This window comes from Chelonoidis abingdonii, chromosome 23 (genome assembly GCF_003597395.2).
Source record: "Chelonoidis abingdonii isolate Lonesome George chromosome 23, CheloAbing_2.0, whole genome shotgun sequence".
Taxonomy (NCBI): Eukaryota; Metazoa; Chordata; order Testudines; family Testudinidae; genus Chelonoidis; species Chelonoidis abingdonii.
The window spans coordinates 17,256,514-17,275,034 of NC_133791.1; the positions used below are offsets into that span (position 1 = coordinate 17,256,514).

The 18,521-nt window shown below is 48.2% G+C and overlaps 2 protein-coding genes across 3 annotated transcripts in view; both read right to left on the reverse strand.

Moving 5' to 3' along the window:
• The window catches only part of CROCC (ciliary rootlet coiled-coil, rootletin), a 107,620-nt gene that overhangs the window by 80,121 nt on the left and 8,978 nt on the right, over positions 1–18,521 (reverse strand). The window lies entirely within an intron of this gene.
• Positions 1,023–17,095, reverse strand: NECAP2 (NECAP endocytosis associated 2). 2 transcript variants are annotated; one of them, XR_012654759.1, is made up of 8 exons: positions 16,888–17,022; positions 14,026–14,126; positions 12,654–12,758; positions 10,435–10,516; positions 7,898–8,006; positions 6,840–7,017; positions 3,330–3,839; positions 1,023–2,567 (listed from the first exon to the last, which is right to left on the reverse strand). XR_012654759.1 is itself a non-coding variant. In XM_032787579.2 (8 exons), the coding sequence occupies exons 1-8, from the start codon at positions 16,977–16,979 to the stop codon at positions 2,519–2,521; spliced, it is 801 nt and encodes a 266-aa protein (XP_032643470.1). In that variant the 5' UTR covers positions 16,980–17,095; the 3' UTR covers positions 1,023–2,518. The 2 variants fall into 2 exon arrangements, 1 of the variants encoding a protein (XP_032643470.1); XM_032787579.2 differs by having other exon boundaries at positions 3,755–3,839; positions 16,888–17,095.

Consider the following 18,521-nt stretch of genomic DNA (forward strand, 5'->3'; position numbering starts at 1 on the left):
TAAGCTCTTCAGGGCAGAGACTGTCTATTTGTACTGTGAAGCCCTCAGCAGTCTTGAACACTGGGTAAAAAATTGCTTTCACTTCCGGTGCAAAAGAGGAACAAGCCTAGAGACACTGCATGTGGTCTAAGACTCACTGGTATAACGTATCTCTAATAATCCAGCTGGATATCCCAGGGCTCCAGGATTCTCCCAACCCTTCTCTCTTGCTCAACATTAGAGAGTGGCCTTTCTCTTCTTGCTTTATTAGCCAGTTAATACAGCAGCAGATTAGCAGCAAAAGGGAGATCATGACGGGGTAAGCAGATAGGGCAGAGGATTTGCTTGTCCAATCAGTCCCGTCCAGCGTTCCTCACACGCGCTCTCTCAAAGCCCACTGAACACAAAGGGAGACTTTCCACTGGCTTCAGCTCAGGCCCTTAGGAGGCTCTGATCTCTCCCCAGCAGGAGGCGCCAGCCAGATGACACGTTTTCCAAAGTTTCCATCTGCGCAGGAGTCTCACTTCTGCTCTTGGCTCCTTGGCAAAAGACAGGTGGCACTGCCCTCACTCTTGGGGGGGTTTGACACTTGAGGGCAATAGAAACAGGGTCGGGTATAAGCCAGATCTATGCTACTGGTTGTCACATGCTGCCTCATAAATGCTACACTCTGAACATTCCACCCAATTCATTCTTCTCACCACCACAGGAGAACACCTTGCCAGCCATCACTCCAGCTGTTCAACAGACCCCATCCAGCACATCAGGTTATTTGTACCCTTCCATCCACTTGGGTGCTGTGTGGTCGTGCTAGATGTTAAGGTCATTGTTATTCAGCACCTTTCTACTGTGCCTTCCCCCCATGCCCTCAGACTTTTGGCAACCGCCTTGGTATTTCAGTGCATATACTTCTGGTACCCAGCTGTGTCCTTCTTTATACCAGGAAGAAGACAGACGATAAATCAGGGAATCATCTCCTACAATCACAGCAGAGCCTGTCTAATCCAGGTCAGGTAATTCTGGAAAACAAACAGGAATCATACTTACCCTCAAAACATTTTATTGTTAATTTAATGTTACATTTCCCACCTGTTTTTCCTAGGTGCTCTTCCAGTGGCTCAAAGGCAAAATTAAACACATTCTCAGCATTTTTTTTTTTAAAACATCAGAAATCAAATCCTCATCATCCAATTTGAAATAATAATAAAGAAGACAGATAGACCAAGTTGGAACACTTACAAAAATAGCAGGACTTCATACTGTTAAAGGCCTTCACCTTGAAATAAATAGATAAGAAAATATTTTTTTAAGAGAGAAATTTTAAGCCCAGCTCCATAAAAAAGGCAACCAAAGCTCTGTCCTTCATTGCATCTAGCTATGTCAGAGACTTAGTATCAAAGCATGAAAACTTATAAGGAATTTCAGAGTTTTGCTCAGATACAGGTAATTAACCAGTAGTCCAATTAACAGCTTTCCCCATCAGTTACCTATTGTAGTTAATCTAAGCGCTCAGAAGTACTCAGGCTGGTTGTTAGCACCTTTCAAAGAGGCTCGTCTCAGTGACAGGGCAGCACTTCAGAAGACATGCAACAATCTGCTGTTGAAAAGTCTTGGCAGGGACGACACTAGAACAATTCTTGGCAGCACTAAGAATATGCCTCGATGTCCTTCCCACTGTCCTTCCCACTGCCAGACAGGGAGTATTTCTTCCACCACCACCCCAACAACAAACTATTCAAGGTGAGAAGTGCCCCTGGCATCCAGCTAAGGCATCTCATGGCAGTACCCAGCTGCTGTGGTAGGGGTAGCCGGTTGTTAACCCTGCAGATCCCTTGCCGCACGTGCTTGGATTGCATGTGTCATTCCACATCTATTGCAGGGCCCATTAGCACATCAGATAGCAAATGCTAACAAGATTGAATCCGAATTGGAGTCTTCTGATACTGCTCTTCGCTCCCTTCTCACCACAAGCTCTTTAATAAAGCACCTGTTTGTCGAAGGGGACCAGGCTGAGTTACTGTCTTTGGCTATCCTCAGTTACGTTAGTCAACAGGCTGCAGATAAGGAGAGGGAGGAAGAAGCGATACGCAAAAGCATCCTTGTTGAAAATATGTAAACACCACAGTGTGCTGGTTTGGAAAATGGGGGGGACAATCGTTCCCCCCCTCCAGGGTTATAGTCCTCTATGGTTTGCTGTGATCTCAGAGCAGAATTAAGAGCCCTAGCCACTGGGGCTGCTGGTTTCTGTTGAGAGTTCAGAGTTCAAGGCATCACTCTCCCACATTCCCCAGCGCTGGGGCACTTACTTCCACACTGCAGTCACAGGGCACTTTTTGGTTTTTGCATAGCTCTCGCCCCTTTCTTGTAATGCCCAAGAAAGCTACAAAGGCTGCAACCAGTCATGGACTGGGATCTCCTGAAGTGGCCTGTTAGCTCAGAGTGTAAGGTGCAGGGGGGCTTCCCCCAGGCTTTGGTCCACAGTGAAGAGAAGAGGTTTCTTCCCCAGCATCCACACAGTAAAGCAGACGGGACGTCTGATTTAGAACTGAACCCAGCCCGGGCTCTGCTGATTCTGGGTAGATGCAGACCTGGAAGGAAACAAAACCATTCTTTGAGATGCTGAAGGCGGTTTGGGCTAAGGCTGCGGGCTGCCTCTGGAAGGGCTGGTTACTTTATGAATGTTGGCCAAGCTGCCACCTATTGCAGAGGTCAAAACCAAAACCCCTCTTAGGGTCGGTCTTCGGCTCCCCTATCCCCCTCCCACAAATCCCTCTCACCCAAGTTTGTCGGGGCTTTAAACTTGGGCTAGCTGGTCTGGCTGCGGGAGAGAGTTAGAGCTTGGGTGCTGCTCTCTCTCGGGGCTGGGAACCCTCCCGCTCTGCAGTAAGAATGCAGGCTAAAATCATGCTGACAGTCCTCCAGCGCCTTCCCATGATTCTCCTGGGTGCTCAAAAGGACAGACAAGTTCGCTCACAATTCACTGGGAAAGAATCGTAGAGAAGCTCAGCAAAAAGTGATGGACTGTGTCCCCCAGAAGTCTTGGCAACACACCCAGGGGCGCACAGCACTAGTGAGGACACAGTAGCTGGACGGGCTGCTCACACCCAAGCTCTGCTAACTCACTACCCGTAACACAGGCTAACTGCAGCCAAGACAGACCCTTAGTTCACACACAGGCTTTACCTTCACTGCTTCGAAAGGGGGGTTGTACAGTGAGAAAGGTGCGGCTGTCCCCCACACCCGGTGTTGACCTCACCTAGTTTAACTTGCAGTAGACCAACAGTGCCCTGTCTCCTCCTGTTCTCCCAAAAGGATGGCTGTGCGGGGCAGTTATCCTAGGGTAAACCCACCTTTTCTTGCTAGTGAAGACAAGCCTGTGGCTGAGATGCCCCGGGGGCCTGCTTGAGCTGTTAATGGCTTGCTAACAGTAACCATTTGAACAGGCTGCAGTGACAGACAATGGGAAGTTAGGGGACAATAAAGGAGCACTCAGTCCTGTTTCTAACATGAATGTCCACATTAACTCACCCTCTCACCTAGCTGGCAGTTTAAACAAAGGGGTGGAGGACAGCCATCCCTTCTCACCCGAGAACGGTGCTTTTCTAGTTCAGGGGAGACGTGCACCGGGAGCACCCCCGGAGGATGCCTGGCAAGGCTGAACTGTCCAGTGGTGATGGAGATTTGCTCTCCAGGGCTCCCAATACAATGTAACCGTTCCCACCCAGCCAGCCACCCCTCAGCTACACACCACACTGAACAGCAGGAATGGCCTCACCCTGACGCTTTGGCAAAGTCTCCCCAGATATCGGCGCTGGCAGCTGTGGTGGCACCAACGGGTTGTGGCCAAGACAAAGAGACATCTGCCGGCAACCAGGAAATTCAAAGGAAGGAAAAGAAAAAAGAAAGATCAGATTTCACCCCCATCAGTTATTTCCCACCAACCCCAGTTCCTTATGGCCCCAGGAAGGCACCACATCTTTACCAATAAAACCAATACAAGACAGATGGAAACCTAGCTAGCTATGTCCACCTAGCTCTTCTCACTGACTTACCTAAATTGTTTTTTTAGCCAACTAGTTGATCTCTACGGCAGACCAAGCAGCAGCACCAGTGGCCTCGGAAGGCGGAGACTGATGGCATTAGCCACAAAGCCAAATGCCTAATGTGGCCAGTTATATTACAGCCTGGTTCCAATGCTGAAAGTGCCATTTGTAGTGTCACCGATGAGGTGTCACAATTTTTGCCTCTGCCTAGAGATACAATAGACATTCCCCAGCCTCACAGGCCTCCCACAATGCATCTGCCAGGCTGAACTCTACATTCACAACGCAAAGTGCTGTCAAACAAAACAAATTCTGATCACCAGACACCGTGGTTCTACTCCCATTTTCTACTTCCCCTACAGATTAGGGACCGAGTGGCTAGGCAGCAGTTCTGCTGAAAAAGACCTAGGGTTACAGTGGACAGAAGCTGGATATGAGTGACAGTGTGCCCTTGTTGCCAAGAAGGTAACGGCATTGGCTGTATAAGTAGGGGCATTGCAAGCAGATCGAGGGATGTGATCATTCCCCTCTATTCGACTTTGTAAGGCCTCATCTGGAGAACTGTGTCCAGTTTTTGGTCCCACACTCAAGAAGGAGGTGGAAAAATTGGAAAGAGTCCAACGGAGGGCAACAAAAATGATAGGGGGCTGGAGCACATGACTTATGAGGAGAGGCTGAGGAACTGGGATTGTTTAGTCTGTGTAGAGAAGAATGAGAGGGGATTTGATAGCTGCTTTCAACTACTGAAGGGGTTCCAAAGAGGATGGATCTAGACTGTTCTCAGTGGTAGCAAATGACAGAACAAGGAGTAATGGTCTCAAGTTGCAGTGGGGAGGTTTAGGTTGGATATTAGGAAAAATCTTCAACTCAGAGTGGTGAAGCACTGGAATGTGTTTCCCTAGGGAGGTGGTGGAATCCCCTTCCTTAGAGGTTTTCAAGGTCAGGCTTGACAAAGCCCTGGCTGGGATGATTTAGTTGGGAATTGGTCCTGCTTTGAGCAGGGAGTTGGACTAGATACCTCCTGAGGTCCCTTCCAACCCTGATATTGTTTGATTCTATGATTCTGCTACTCAGGGCTTTGGAGCAGAGCACGGACCACTAGATTTTTGCCCAGAGCTGGAGTGGAGCCGGAGCAGAGCAATTCAAAGATGTGATTGCTCCAAATCCCTTTTGATACAAGTCTGCTGGGTGACCTTGGGCAAGTCCCCACTGTGTGCCTCAGTTTCCCCATCTGTAAAGTGGGGAGGATACTGACCTCAAAGCACTTCACAAAGATCTATTGATTAAAAAGCACTAATTAGGGGCAAGGGATTATTAATAAAAGGTCTTCCACAGTTAAAAAAAGTGATCACAAGATCTTGACACTGGCACAAAAATAATCCTGGGGTCCAGCACAGAGTTAGTGCTCCACAAAAGAGACAGGGGAAGTGAAATTAACACGTTGTTCAGCTTCACTGAACTTTGTCTCACAGGACTGCTCCGGAAACACAGCTGCATAAACCCAAGTGACCATATTGATCCTACCTGAGCAATTCCCTTGGAAATAAGATTTAACTAGCTCCTTCGCTGGATGGCGGACGGTACCATATGGGCATAAACAGGTGGTCTCTTAAGAGACCAGAGACACATCCACCATCTCAAGGTATGTGCAGGAGTTCCCAAGGGAAGCAATGTTCATAATCCACGCAGATGCAAGCCCAGAGGAGGTGATAACGATCAGAAATCACATGATAATGCCACACGTTTGTTACATTATGACTGGCCAGGACAGAAACCTCTGTTAGCTCCTATGCTGATGCTTTAGCCTCCCTTTTGTAACTGTGCTAAATGCAGGCTGCAATGTCTCAGGGAAAGAGGAAGTTTTATATTAACTTCTGCCATGACGGGACTGGGCCTGCCTAGCCTATGTTGTTAACATTCACCAGTTAACCACCAGTGTGATTGCTGGATGAGGAGGATTCAAGTAGTTTGATCGTATCAGATCTATTACCTGAGCTAGTTAGCCATGTCAGTTCCCTTCAAACAGCCTCTCTCGAGCCTGCTTAGATCTAGCTGCATAGCTGGCCAACTTCTCAGCTGCTGCTGAGCCCCACTAAAGACTCCTCAGAAGGGTTTTCAGCTGACCGTCCCTTACAACACTGAAGTGATCAATGCATGTGTCACATCAGCACCATACTACTGCAATTCACATCACGTGGGGTTGGCGCAGGGAGATATCTGGACACTGTAGCAGGTGAGCAGCTCACCATTTAAACAGTCAAAAACTCGTGAACACATTACACCAGGCCATTGCGTTGGCTGTGGGCTGAATTCTAGGATTAGTTCAAGACCTCTCTTCTCATCTTCAAAGCTCGGATGGCCCAGGGCTGAGTTACTTGAGAGCCAGTCTTCTCTCTATGTTCCCCACCATGTGCTACATTCATTTGGGATGCTGCAGCTGACAGAGGCCAGGTTGAATCCTGTTAGGCTGGGGAAAGGTGTAGGAGCCAGTGAGTTCTGCAATCATGGAACAAACTTGCCAGACTGATCCTGAATCTTGTCATGTTCACAGCTCACCACAAGGCACCTGTCTAAACAAGGATCCCCCTAAACAGCATAGAAACAATATCCAGACTGGAATGAATCAGCCCGTCAGTGAAAGGAACTGGCTTAAAAGAAAAGATGTGTCTTTCCTAGAGACAATTTTGATGTCTCTCACACTGTGCTGAGAAGTGCCACAGACATGCTCCCAGATACCAGGGTAATGGGCAGCATGTAAGCAGCATTGGCAGGTATAAATAGACCTAAAGAAAATGAAGCTTGCCCATGAACACAGACCTGTGTTAGCAGTGCTTGTTGGCTGGTAATCCGCAGGGCATGATGGAAGCTGCTCCCCTGGAGGAGGGATCAGAGCAGGAGATCTCCCTGCAGGAGGCGGTGGGAGCAGGCTGAGGCCCCCAGGCCCTGCTGGGCGCGGTTTGCTGTTCCCTGCTGCTCCTTCTTTTTTCTTCATGTTCTAAAGGGAAATGAAAAATACACGATTTGTAACATCAACTTAAATGCAGCTGTTGTGAGCCTCAAACTGTGCTCTGGCACACCTGTCTCCAGTTGTTGTTGCTCATGAGAAGCCTCTTATGCCTGCTGATTCTTTTATGCTGCTGAGCACAACAGAGAGTCTGGGGGCAGGGCAGGAGAGAGGCTTCTTCCCTTTGAAGTCCCACTGCCATCCTGGCCATCACCAGGGACCTCCAGTGCCAAATGCACGAGCCTGTACAGCTTGAGTTAGAGACCAGTTCTGTAGTTGGGAGGGGTCACAGATTCCCATCCTCTGTGGATCAGGCAGAGGGGGACACAACCCCCCTCCCACTCCCGACAGATGCATTACGCTAACATTCCTCCAGCAACCCGATTGCCAGTGCTTCCCTGCTGCAGCCCAGGCAGAGAGTGGGGAGGGAGGAAGGGAGAAGAGCTGCAGGCTTTGGCTACCTCCACTAGCTAAAGCAGGTCATTTTTTGCCCATTACTAAAACTGAATTTAGCAAAAGAGAACAGGGAGAGGGTCTGGAAACATTCCCCACACGTCATCTTTTTTAAACCCATCTAACACATTGGTGTGACTGCGCACAGGGTTACTGGAATTTTAGCAAAACCCCATCACACTGCTACAACCTCATCAAAATTGCAACCAGTATCTGGCTTTGGCAGAGCCAGACTGATCATTCTTAGAGGGCTGGTACCTGGGAAGTCAGCCTTACGCACCTGTTAAAGATGAGCTTCCACGTGTCTCAAACAACAGACTCTACAATCAAACTCCATGTGGCAAGAGGAGTGCTGGGATTGCCTCCAAGAAGGGTGCTGGGGGAGTTTTACTCAGTGGAAGCAAGAAAAGCACCTCACCGCAATGTTCAGTTTGATGGTCTGTCCCTCCTTGAAGCCCAGGTCTAGCTTGGGTCCCTGATCCGGGTTCTGGGCTTGTTTTGCAAGCTCGCTCTGCTGTTTAACCCATCTGTGCGGGGAAAATGAGAGGCGGAAAATGAGGACAGAGCCCATACGAGAGCTGCTCATGGCACTGCTACAAGGAATGCAGCCCGTTCAAAACCCATATTGGAAACAAGCTGCGTTTCTCACATTGCCGGCACAGTCTTAACAACGAATTTTTAAAATCCAATTTGGGGTTTTTTTGCATTTCTCTGGATCCCGACAGTTAAAATCAATGAAGCCAGTTTCACTTTAGGCCTTCAATTACAGCTGGGCAAAATTTTTACTATTTGACAAATAATGCATTTTAGGGGCACCAAAGCTACTAGTTGAATTCAGCAAAGAGTTTCTGCCAACAAACATCCTGGAAACGTCCAAACAGTTTGTTTAGAAAAAAATCAAAACAGATGGTTTCAAAACTGTTGCTGTGAATAGACATTCGAACAGTATTGCTTCTGCCTGACAGAAACTTTTTTCAGTTTTTTGTTTCAATGAAAAACCAGAAAAATTCATTTTTGGTTTGAAATTATCCAGTCAGCTCTGCTCTTAATACTGCATTGGTTGGAAAGCACACCCTACAGGGGAACACTTATTTGCTCAAAACCAACCTACTTATGCTGTGTATTTTTCAGCTAAATCACCAGGCTTTATAATAATTTATTTTTATAAAATTCTCAGTTGGGGCTGTCATGCTGGCAGACCAGGTGCCAGCTCACCCGTATGTTAGTATTGTTCAGGAGAGGTGTTAGACATGTAAGAATATGTTTAGAAGCTATGGGATGCTCGTAAATTGCTGCATGCATTAATTTAACTTGTCACGTCATGCTATAAGAAGATATGGAAGTTTTGCCTTATAACTGTAAAAATGACTGCTCTGAACTAGTGAACCCAGCCCAGGGAACTGGTCCACGGCCCATCGAGAAGGGCTATCAAACTAAATGGGCCACTGTGGAACATCACGATACAAAGACTTGGGAAATGGCCCCCTCACGCCCATGAAGGTGCTATGCACAAGCAAACCCAGCCCATCAACATGAAAGCTGGAAGAAGGGATAAAACAGGGACACCAGAAAAATATTCTGACTCCCACAGGGCTGGAGGTGGCGACCAGAAGCAGAGATTCCCAGGATCAACCTGGTGAGCCCTAAACAACATTCAGTGCTGACAGATAATTACAAGTCTGTCACCTTTTGGAACCACAAACTGACTCCTTTGTGTAAAATATGTTGTAAACAACTCCTTTCTTTTTCCTAGTTAATAAATCCTCAGTTTACTATAAGATTGGCTACAAGTGTCGGTTTGGGTGTGAGATCCCAGGTACAAACTGACCTGGGATAAGTGACTGGTCTCTTGGGACTAGAAGTAACTTGACTCTTTTTGTGAGTGTTGGTGTATGGCAACCAGCTGTCACTAAGTCCAGCTTGCCTGGGTGGCAAGATAGAGTGTCGTGACCAAGAGCGCTGTCTGTGACTCCATGGTAAGTCAGGAGTTCACATTTGTTACTGGCTTGGTGAAATCTAATTACAGAACACACCACCAGCTTGGGGTCTCTGCCTTGTGTTTTGAGAGTCTGCCCTGAGGTAGGCACTCTCAGCCGTGCCAGGAGCCATTTTGAGTTGTCCCTTTAAACAAATCTGACTTGTGTGGATTCCTGAAAGCAGCTCAGTGGATAACCACGGTAATGGGCAGGAAAGAAAGTGTGCAGAAAACTAGCAGGCTGTTTTAAGGGACTATGTGACCAAGTTCATTTTTAAAGCCTGCCTGAGTGCAGCAGTGGCTCTTTCAACATGCTTATGTGGCCTGAAGACTAGCCAGCTGCAGTCACACGCAGGGAAGCAGCGCAGAGAAAGCTCCTCCTGCTAGTCAAAGTGACAGCAGCCCAACCGAATCAGCCAGCATGTCCGATGCCTGGAAGGGACAGTTGCTCAGTCACTTTCTCACTGATCTGCTCACCTGACAGGCCCGCAGCGTGGGAAGGAGCAAATGACCTCCTTCGGCTAGTGCACAGCCTCATTTTCTGCTAGTGGGTAGAACTATATTCAAGGCTCTCAGAGGTGGTAGCTCACCCATTCATCTGGCCACGGCACAAGAACAAAAATGGCAACCAGCACTTTGGAGGAAGGAGACAAAGGGGAAACAGCAGCCAGGGAGGCACCCGTGGGGACTGGCATGTGAAGGCCCAGCAGGGATAAGTCTCACCCCCTCTATAGGGAGGCTTGGGAAATTTTGGCAAGACAAAGATGTTCCACATTTGTTTCTCTGTATAAAGAAGGGAACTGAACTGGCTCAACAGGACCCGTCTGCCACGTAACACTCCCCTGACCATGCTACTCACCTCCCTAGTGAGTAGAGAGCGAATAGCTTACAACTGCAGCAATTTCGGGGAACACCGCCAACTGTGCGAATGCCACACAAATGACCCAGCCCAGAAAGCAAAGGAAGAGAAGAAAACTCACTTAAAGTGGTCTTGAATGGCTACATTGAAGTCAAAAGCGTCCCCTCGATCTACAAATCCAACTCCGATAAACGCACGACGCCCTGGGAAACAAACAAGCGCGAATGCCAGGTTCAATAATAAATTAACAAACCTCCACAAATGAAGAGGAGACACTGGCTCTCCCTGCATTGTAGTTTCACATTTCATAGCCCTGCCACTCTCTTAGGACTCAGAAGAGCATAATGAATCACTGAATTCGATTTCTCGTCCCAGCCTCTGCCTTGCTCAGCCTACCAGCCGGGGGCAATTGTTTCTCCTCTACAGGGTAGCTGGATCAAAGGGCCCATCTATCCAACAGCGCTGACCTATGTTTCCAATTTATCCCGAATGAAGACCCAAAAGCTGGCTTTCAGGTTGGAGTTTTCCAGCATCAGGAGTGTCCCAAGATCACACGGGCTAAAGGCTAGCTTTCCCCCTCCAAGGGTTAAGGAGGTGGGAGAATGGAAGCGGAGACAGTATTAGATATCCAACGTGAACACTCCACCACAAGAAGATACTGTTCAGTGACATCTAGCCGCACCTCAGCATCCTCCCTGGCCTTTGCCATTGGGTTCGTTCTGTGTGCGTACCGCACCTTGCACAATGGGGGCCCAGGTCTATACAAGTAAATCAGAGTTCCTAGTAAATGCCTTTGCAGCCCCACTTAAGAGCCGCTCAGAACCAGCAACATTTACCCTAATTCTAGGCTTGAACAATCTCTCATCATTTGGTTCCTTTATGGTTAAAGCGAAGCCTATCCCCTCAGCCCTGAGAATATTGTTCAGCAGTTTAAATTTACCTTTCAGGACCTTCCACTGTTTGACACCCTTCTCCCCTATATTCTCTCTCACTCGCACACTTAGGAGAAAGCGGGCTCTCCTCCCACTGCAATAGCCAGCTCTCCACCCTGCACCACAGCCAGCCTTTATTCAGGTCATAAAACATCTAGGCCTGGAATCTTCCAACCTTGAGATGGTTCCGTGAAACTCATTTAAATAAAATGAAGTGGATTTAATATTGGCGAACGGTGTTAAGTTGACAGCACTGGAGACAGAGTTTGTTTAGCCACAGAAATGATACAGTATAGCCAGCATTAGTACCTGCTTCCCTATCGTCTCCCACATGCTTCTCACCCATGACCTGTGGCCTATTTTAGCCCTGGCCTCTCTGCTGAGAATGCCAATCAAGAATGCTTTTTGTATTGTGGTGTCACTTCCTACTACGAACTGGACTATTGCCTGGTCTACACAAAGTCATCCCAGTTTAATTAAAGGTGCAATTTTAAACAGGTTTCATTAAACCAGCGTAACTGCATGTGAACTCTCTTGTATTGGTCTTATATCAGTTTAGCTTCTGTTGGTAAATTTACATGCATAAACTAAACTGACATAACCAGTTTTAAACTTATATACATTTATCCACAGAGGGCTTTGCACAGCTTAACGAAATTGGTTTTTTAACTGATTCAGTGTGAAAACTAGAATTGAGTGGAGGATGGAAATCCCATTTCACAAAGCATTTTGAAATCTGGCTTTGTTTTGAATTGAAACAAACCCCCAAAATTCATAAATTCTTTGAAAAGGAAAGTTCTGAGAAAAAATTGTTTTGGATTGACCAAAACTATTTCAATTTTGATCTGTATTATAGATTAAATGTAATACAAAATTTAAAAAAAAATTCAAAATGAAAAGCAATTGCTAAACAAGAAGATGACGTTTTTGGCACCAAGGATGTGGAAATGAGACATTTTGACTCTGTCAGAACTTTTATTTTGTTTTTTCTCCAAAACTAAATTTTGGAAAAACTGACATGATTTCGCGAAGTGTTTCAATTTTGATAGAACTGCAATTTCCGACATAACATGGTCCTGTGAAAGTTTTTCTGATCAGCTTTAGTGTAGACAGAGAAGTCATTTCATGCACGAGGCTGAACCATAGTCTGACAGTAACAATTTCTGATCATTATTGACTTTAAGATGGATATGGACTGAAAGGCTCCTGATCCCATTACCAATCTCCTGTGCAATCCACTGCCCTACACTTCTATGTTGCACTTTAGATGTAATGTATATTCATCCCTTTCAAATCAAGAACCCTTCACATCAGAATAATAATAATGGAAACCTTCTAAAGAAACTTATTCCCCAAGATTTGTATGCCTCAGTTTGCAGAAGAAAAGGGATGTGATTATCGCCCATACCACTTTCATCTTCAACCCGGATGACAAAATATCTGCTGGAATCTGTCACACCCTCTACAGCGATGCTAGGAAACTGGTCCACAGGTGCCTGGGCAAAAAGTTCACCTAGAAACAAGAGTAGGAAACACACAATAGTTCAATACCTCAGTGTTCTCCCATTCTTCACCAGGATACAATACATACAGAGACAGCACTTTACACAAAACGAATTAAGTGTGACAACACTCCTGAATGGTAGGTTTTATCCCCAAGATCTAAAGGATTCTCATTCTGTGTTCTAACAGTTAGACCACACCTCCTCTTTTAGACTGAGACCTCTTAATTCTTCCAGCTTTAGATAACAAGACACTGACAGTTACTGACCCCGAATGAACACACTTCCTGGCTACTCTGCTGACCGTAAGAGCAGTGCACTCCCACACAAGAAATCCTGGAAGAAAGAGGGACCAAGGACATTGCAGCCACAGAGAGCCCAGGCAATTGGGGGTGGGGAGAGAGAACTCTGTTTATCTTCAGTGACCAACCCCTTTCTGATCTGAACTTGGTGTGGGTAGAACAACTGGGCTCCTCAGGGAGCCACATGGAGTTCCCATCACCCAGAGCGAGGGCTGCAGTGATGAAGGTTCCTGCCTGGGGAGATGGGAGAATTATAATGAACACCCCAGCCTAGCAGAAGTGTATTTCCTAGGATGCACCACTCACACAGTGTCTGTACATCTGCCTGTGAACACAAAAGCACCACACATCATTAAGCCACGGTAGCTACACCTAACGTTCTGCTGTAACATGAACTACCCAGGAAGGACTAGCAGCCTGGGAGGAGAATTACTGGGCTGGGGCTAGAGATGGAAAGTTCTCTTCTGTGGACTTCACAGGCTGGAGCCAGACGAGTTTTCCCACTTGTTGACCTGCAGCTTTTTATCAAGAGCACAGACCCGGCTCATTTCACACCGCAGATACTTCCTTCTCCCCGGCCTCTTTATTAGCTTCCAAGCCACTTTTCAGCCCCCACATGAAGTCACCCTGCCACATGGGGAAGAGGGCAGCTCCACTCCTGTAACTGAAGCGAGTTTTTCTCCAAGGCACCTATTGCGGGGACACCCAAGCACTGAACAAGATGAAGGAGCATAAAACACCACAGCAAAGCTACATGGCAAGTGGCAACCCTCTCCACAGAATTACAGTGCAGGGAAAGGAAGCAGCCTCCTGAGCAGGCAGCCTCTCTGGTTTTAGCACCACTCCAGCTTGTAAAAATACCCCAGCACCCAGTTTCCAATTAACGTCACCCTACATCTGGGATCTTTCAGGAAAGAAATGGAGCGGAGAAACCCTAGGTGTAAAGCACATGAATGCTGTATGGCTTTTCCTTTACCTGAATTCTTATCCTCCAGTTTAATGAAAGCCATCTTCCCCTTGGACGTTATCCGCAGCCTGCCACTCCATGATGGCTGATCCAGCTGCCACTCTGCAGCTCTGTGGGAGAAAACAACTGTTAACATCAGAAAAGTCACTCAAATCTTAGGCTTCAAAACTCCCTCTATTATCACTCTTTGTGTTGCAGCAGTGCCTAGGGTACCATAAAGGAATTTACTAGGCTACTATTATTAATTGTGCCATACTGCTGCGTCGTCAGGGATCGCTGCTCCCCTGTGCTAGGCGCTGTACGTGCACAGAACAAAAAGAAAGCCTCTGCCCTAGAGCAGTAGGGACTCTACAGACCTACAAGAAGGGACAGTCCCTGCCCCAAAAAGCTTATAATATAAGGCCCTGATCTTGTACGCTGCTCCGCCCAGGCAGGCCCCTTCAACCAGTCCTGAGGGCCATGGGGTTCTGCCCACAGGAAGCAGCTTGGAGGATCAACGATGACATGGTTACGGTAGGACATAACAGGTAAATTAAACAAACAAATGGGGAGCAGAGCTCAGGAGCAGGATATAACTATGACTCAAGCAAATTACATTACATAATCCAAGCCAAGCACTGTCAGGTTAATATGTAGATTTGTTTTGGAAAGATCTTTCTGCTTGCTTAACCTCCCTTCTTGGATTTTCTGCCCAATTCTCTCTGTCAGCTGAAATCCCATTTGCACAGATGTATGCTTTGGCAGACAGATGTGGTATTCATCGCCACCTAACACCGCCGTCCTCGGCTCAGCCATTTGCCTCAGCATGCCATGGCATGGAATTGCAGGCCTGTCCTCCAAAGGAGGTTTTAATACAATTGAAAATACAGGCCTTTGAAAGAAGCAGCTGCACAGCAGGATACTATCTGGGGGAAGGAAGCATTGTTCAGCAGTTAGAGCTGAGACTGGCAGTCAGGATTCGAGCTCTTCTCTTGGCTTTTTAACTGACACAGTGTGAAAGTTGGTGCATTTTACTTCATTGCTGAACCTCAACTTCCCCATCTGTAAATGGGGATCATTTTTCACAGGAGCGCTTCTAAGGAGTTTTGAGCTTGTTGCATTGTATAAAAGATGCTACCAGAATACATCAAGTGACCACAATGAAGTTTTACATGACCAACGCAACGTGGTAGGCGAATCCCCGACAGAGTGAGCGAACACAGCCAGTTTGATGTACTATTGTTGGGCCCTGTTAAACACACAATATGGATCTACTACAACAGAGCTAAAGAGACCATATTTTTTTTTTCCTTCAGGTTTGTGGTTTGCAATTGCTGTTGCAGTCTATAAACCAAGTGGAGACTGGATCTAAAATGATCACTTTAAGGAACTCATTATTATCTCTTTCCATCTCTAACCGCTGGATTAAAAGACCTCGCATTCCACAAGCTGAGAACATAATGACCTTCTATAAAGTAAGTTAGCCCAAGAATCCCAGAAGGGCTGCAAGAAAACAGGGTGAGGGGTCAACATCCTATAATGCAGTGGTTCTCAACCACCAGGGGTACATCAAAGTCTTCCAGGGGGTACATCAATTCCTCTATTTGTCCGGTTTTACAAGAGGCTATAACTAAATTTTCACATCACCAATGACTTGGTTATACACGGAAATGTAAGTACAATAGTTATACTGTGATTTATTTTATAATTATATGCTAAAAAAACCAAGAAAGTCAGCAATTGTTCCGTAACTGGATGCTATGACACTTGAGTATTTTTATGTCTGATTTTGTCAGCAAGTCGTTTTTAAGTGAGGTGAAACTTGGGGTGTACAAGACAAATCAGACTCCTGAAAGGGGGACAGTCGTCTGGAAAGGCTGAGAGCCACTGCTATAATGCAATAAGCTTTCACTTCACTTTTCTTTGCTCTGTATTTCAAACGCAGGTCTACACAGTGTGAGAGTCAGTTGTATTAACTGATGTTTTCCGCACTCTCCATGCTGCCTGTTTCAATTGCTATTCTCTCCCTACCTTGTTACCTATTTAAAAAAAAAACTATCGTATTAAAACAGTCTCTGATGCTGCCTTGGGTAACGATTGCTGCACGTGTCTGAAGCAGAATACACCGTACCACTACACTAACGACGAAAATGCAGTCTACAACCCTGGGGAAAAGGAGATCCTTAGAAATCAATGGAGCTTGCAGAATGATCTTAATCCTCAAAGCCTAATTGAGAGGCAGTGTATCTAATGGATAAACCACTAGACTAGGACTAGCAAGATCCGGCCTGTACTCCTGATTCTGCCACTGCCACGCCGGCTGATCTTGGGCAAGTCCAGGGCGAACATGTTTGGCTGTTGTCCTTCCCTCCCCATGTCTATTGGGGTCTCAGCTACCTCAGGGGTCAGCTCTGCATCTGCTCTCCCAGTGAGGGTAGGCCACGAGATTTCTCCCTTGGTCACAGCACCAGGCTTCAGGGAAGTTATGTCTGAGCCAGCGTAACTCACATCTCCGGGGTGAAGACGGGTGGGGGCCATTCCCCACCTTCAGCCTCCGTTTTCACTCTCCCCTTCGGAGCAGAGCCTGTCTCACTATGTACAGCGCCTGGCACGCTGGAAACCCGCTCTCGCCTGTGACCTCGAGGTGCCGCAGCTGCGAAACGAGCGGGGAGATAAATGCTCGTGATGGGGGCGGGGGCGACCCTGATGACGGAGAGCGGGAGGCTGGAGACGGGGCTGTGGCGAGAAGAGCCAGGCCAAGGCCCAGGCCCCACGGAGATTCCCAGCTGGAGCCGCGCGAGGATCCCCAGCCCCGCCCCCGCCGCGATCCTGCCCCGGAGGCCTGGGGCCCAGGACACGGCCCCGGTGGGAGCCCAGGCGGGGGGGGCTCACCTGTACCCGCGGTTGGAGGCCCGCGGCGGCACCCGGTACACGTGCACCTCCGGCTTCACGCACAGCACCGACTCGTACTCGCTGTCCGCCATCTTCGGCGGGAAGGGACCGGAAATCCGGGGCCTTCGCTGCCCCGCCCACCCGGGGGAGAACTCTATGGCGGAGCCTGCAGGCTAGAGCGTCCCGCAGGGGGAGGGACGCTTCCCCTTGGATCTATGGCAGAGCCTGCAGGCTAGAGCGTCCCGCAGGGGGAGGGGCGCTTCCCCTTGGACTCTATGGCAGAGCCTGCAGGCTAGAGCGTCTCGGGGGGGAAGCGCTTACCCTTGGACTCTATGGCAGCTCCTGCAGGCTAGAGCGTCCCGCAGGGGGAAGGGCTCTTCCCCTCGGACTCTATGGCAGAGTCTGCAGGCTAGAGCGTCTCGGGGGGGAGCGCTTCCCCATGGACTCTATGGCAGCTCCTGCTAGCTAGAGCGTCCAGCAGGGGGAAGGGCTCTTCCCCTCGGACTCTATGGCAGCTCCTGCTGGCTAGAGCGTCTCAGGGAAGCTTTTCCCCTTGGACTCTATGGCAGCTCCTGCTGGCTAGAGCGTCCCGCAGGGGGAGGGGCGCTTCCCCTTGGACTCTATGGCAGAGTCTGCAGGCTAGAGCGTCCTATCCAGAAAACGGTTTCTTCCCCTCCCTCTCTGTAGCAGACAGCCTGAAGCTAGAGTGTCTCCCTCCCTAAGCCCCCCCCCCGGAGGTCTGAGGCTCTGGGGGGGCTGCCAGGCCTTGGCCCATAGAGTTGGGCAGCGAGAGCGGCACAGAGTGTCTTGCTCAGCCTGAGGCCCTGGGCAAGTATCCCATGATGCCCAGCGCTGCCCTGGCTGAGCCGCTCTGCGAGCTCTTGCCCAGGGACGGGGGAACGTGTCTGTCCCGTGTGGCCGCGTGGCCGGTGGTTGAATAAGCCAGTTCCGTGCCGGCACCCCCTGATTTTCAGCTGTGCCCTTTGTGGTGACTGGGGGCAAGGCCTGGCTCCTCCCCTGAACAATGGCTCGTGCCGGACTCGGGCACCCGCACTGCTCCAACCGGGAAACGGGAGACAGGTGCAGGGTGTGAAACATGGTGGAGAACGTTTCAGCAGCAGCTTGGTGCCGGGGAATTACAGACCAGTCAGCTTCGCTTCAGTAGCAGAACACATAATGGAGCAAATAATTAAGCAATCAGTTTGCAGACACATAGACGACAATAAAGCGATAGATAAAAGCATGGATTTGTCAAGAACAAATTGGGTCAAAGCAACCTAATAATTTTGACAGGGTAACAGACCTTGTGGATGGGGGGAAGTGGTAGATGTGGTATATCTGGACTTTAGTAAGGCTTTTGATACTGTCTCACATGACTTTCCCATAAACAAACTTGGGAAATACAGATGGAGCTACTATAAGGTGGGTACATAACTGGTTGGAAAACCGTTCCCAGAGAGTAGTTATCAGTGGTTCACAGTCAAGCTGAAAGTGCATATCAAGTCAGGTCCCATAGGGATTGGTCCTGGGCCTGGTTCTGTTCAATATCTTCATGAATGATTTAGATAATGGCATAAACAGTACACTTATAAAGTTTGTGGACAATACCAAGCTGGGAAGGGTTGGAAGTGCTT

Excerpts from the sequence above, each read along its gene's own strand:
- NECAP2 (XM_032787579.2), bottom strand. The coding sequence starts at position 16,979 with ATGGCGGACAGCGAGTACGAGTCGGTGCTGTGCGTGAAGCCGGAGGTG. Across the intron at positions 10,517-12,653 it reads CCGGGTTGAAGATGAAAGTG|GGCGTCGTGCGTTTATCGGA; the intron begins GTATGGGCGATA and ends TTTGTTTCCCAG. Across the intron at positions 7,018-7,897 it reads CCATCAAACTGAACATTGCG|AACATGAAGAAAAAAGAAGG; the intron begins GTGAGGTGCTTT and ends ATTTCCCTTTAG.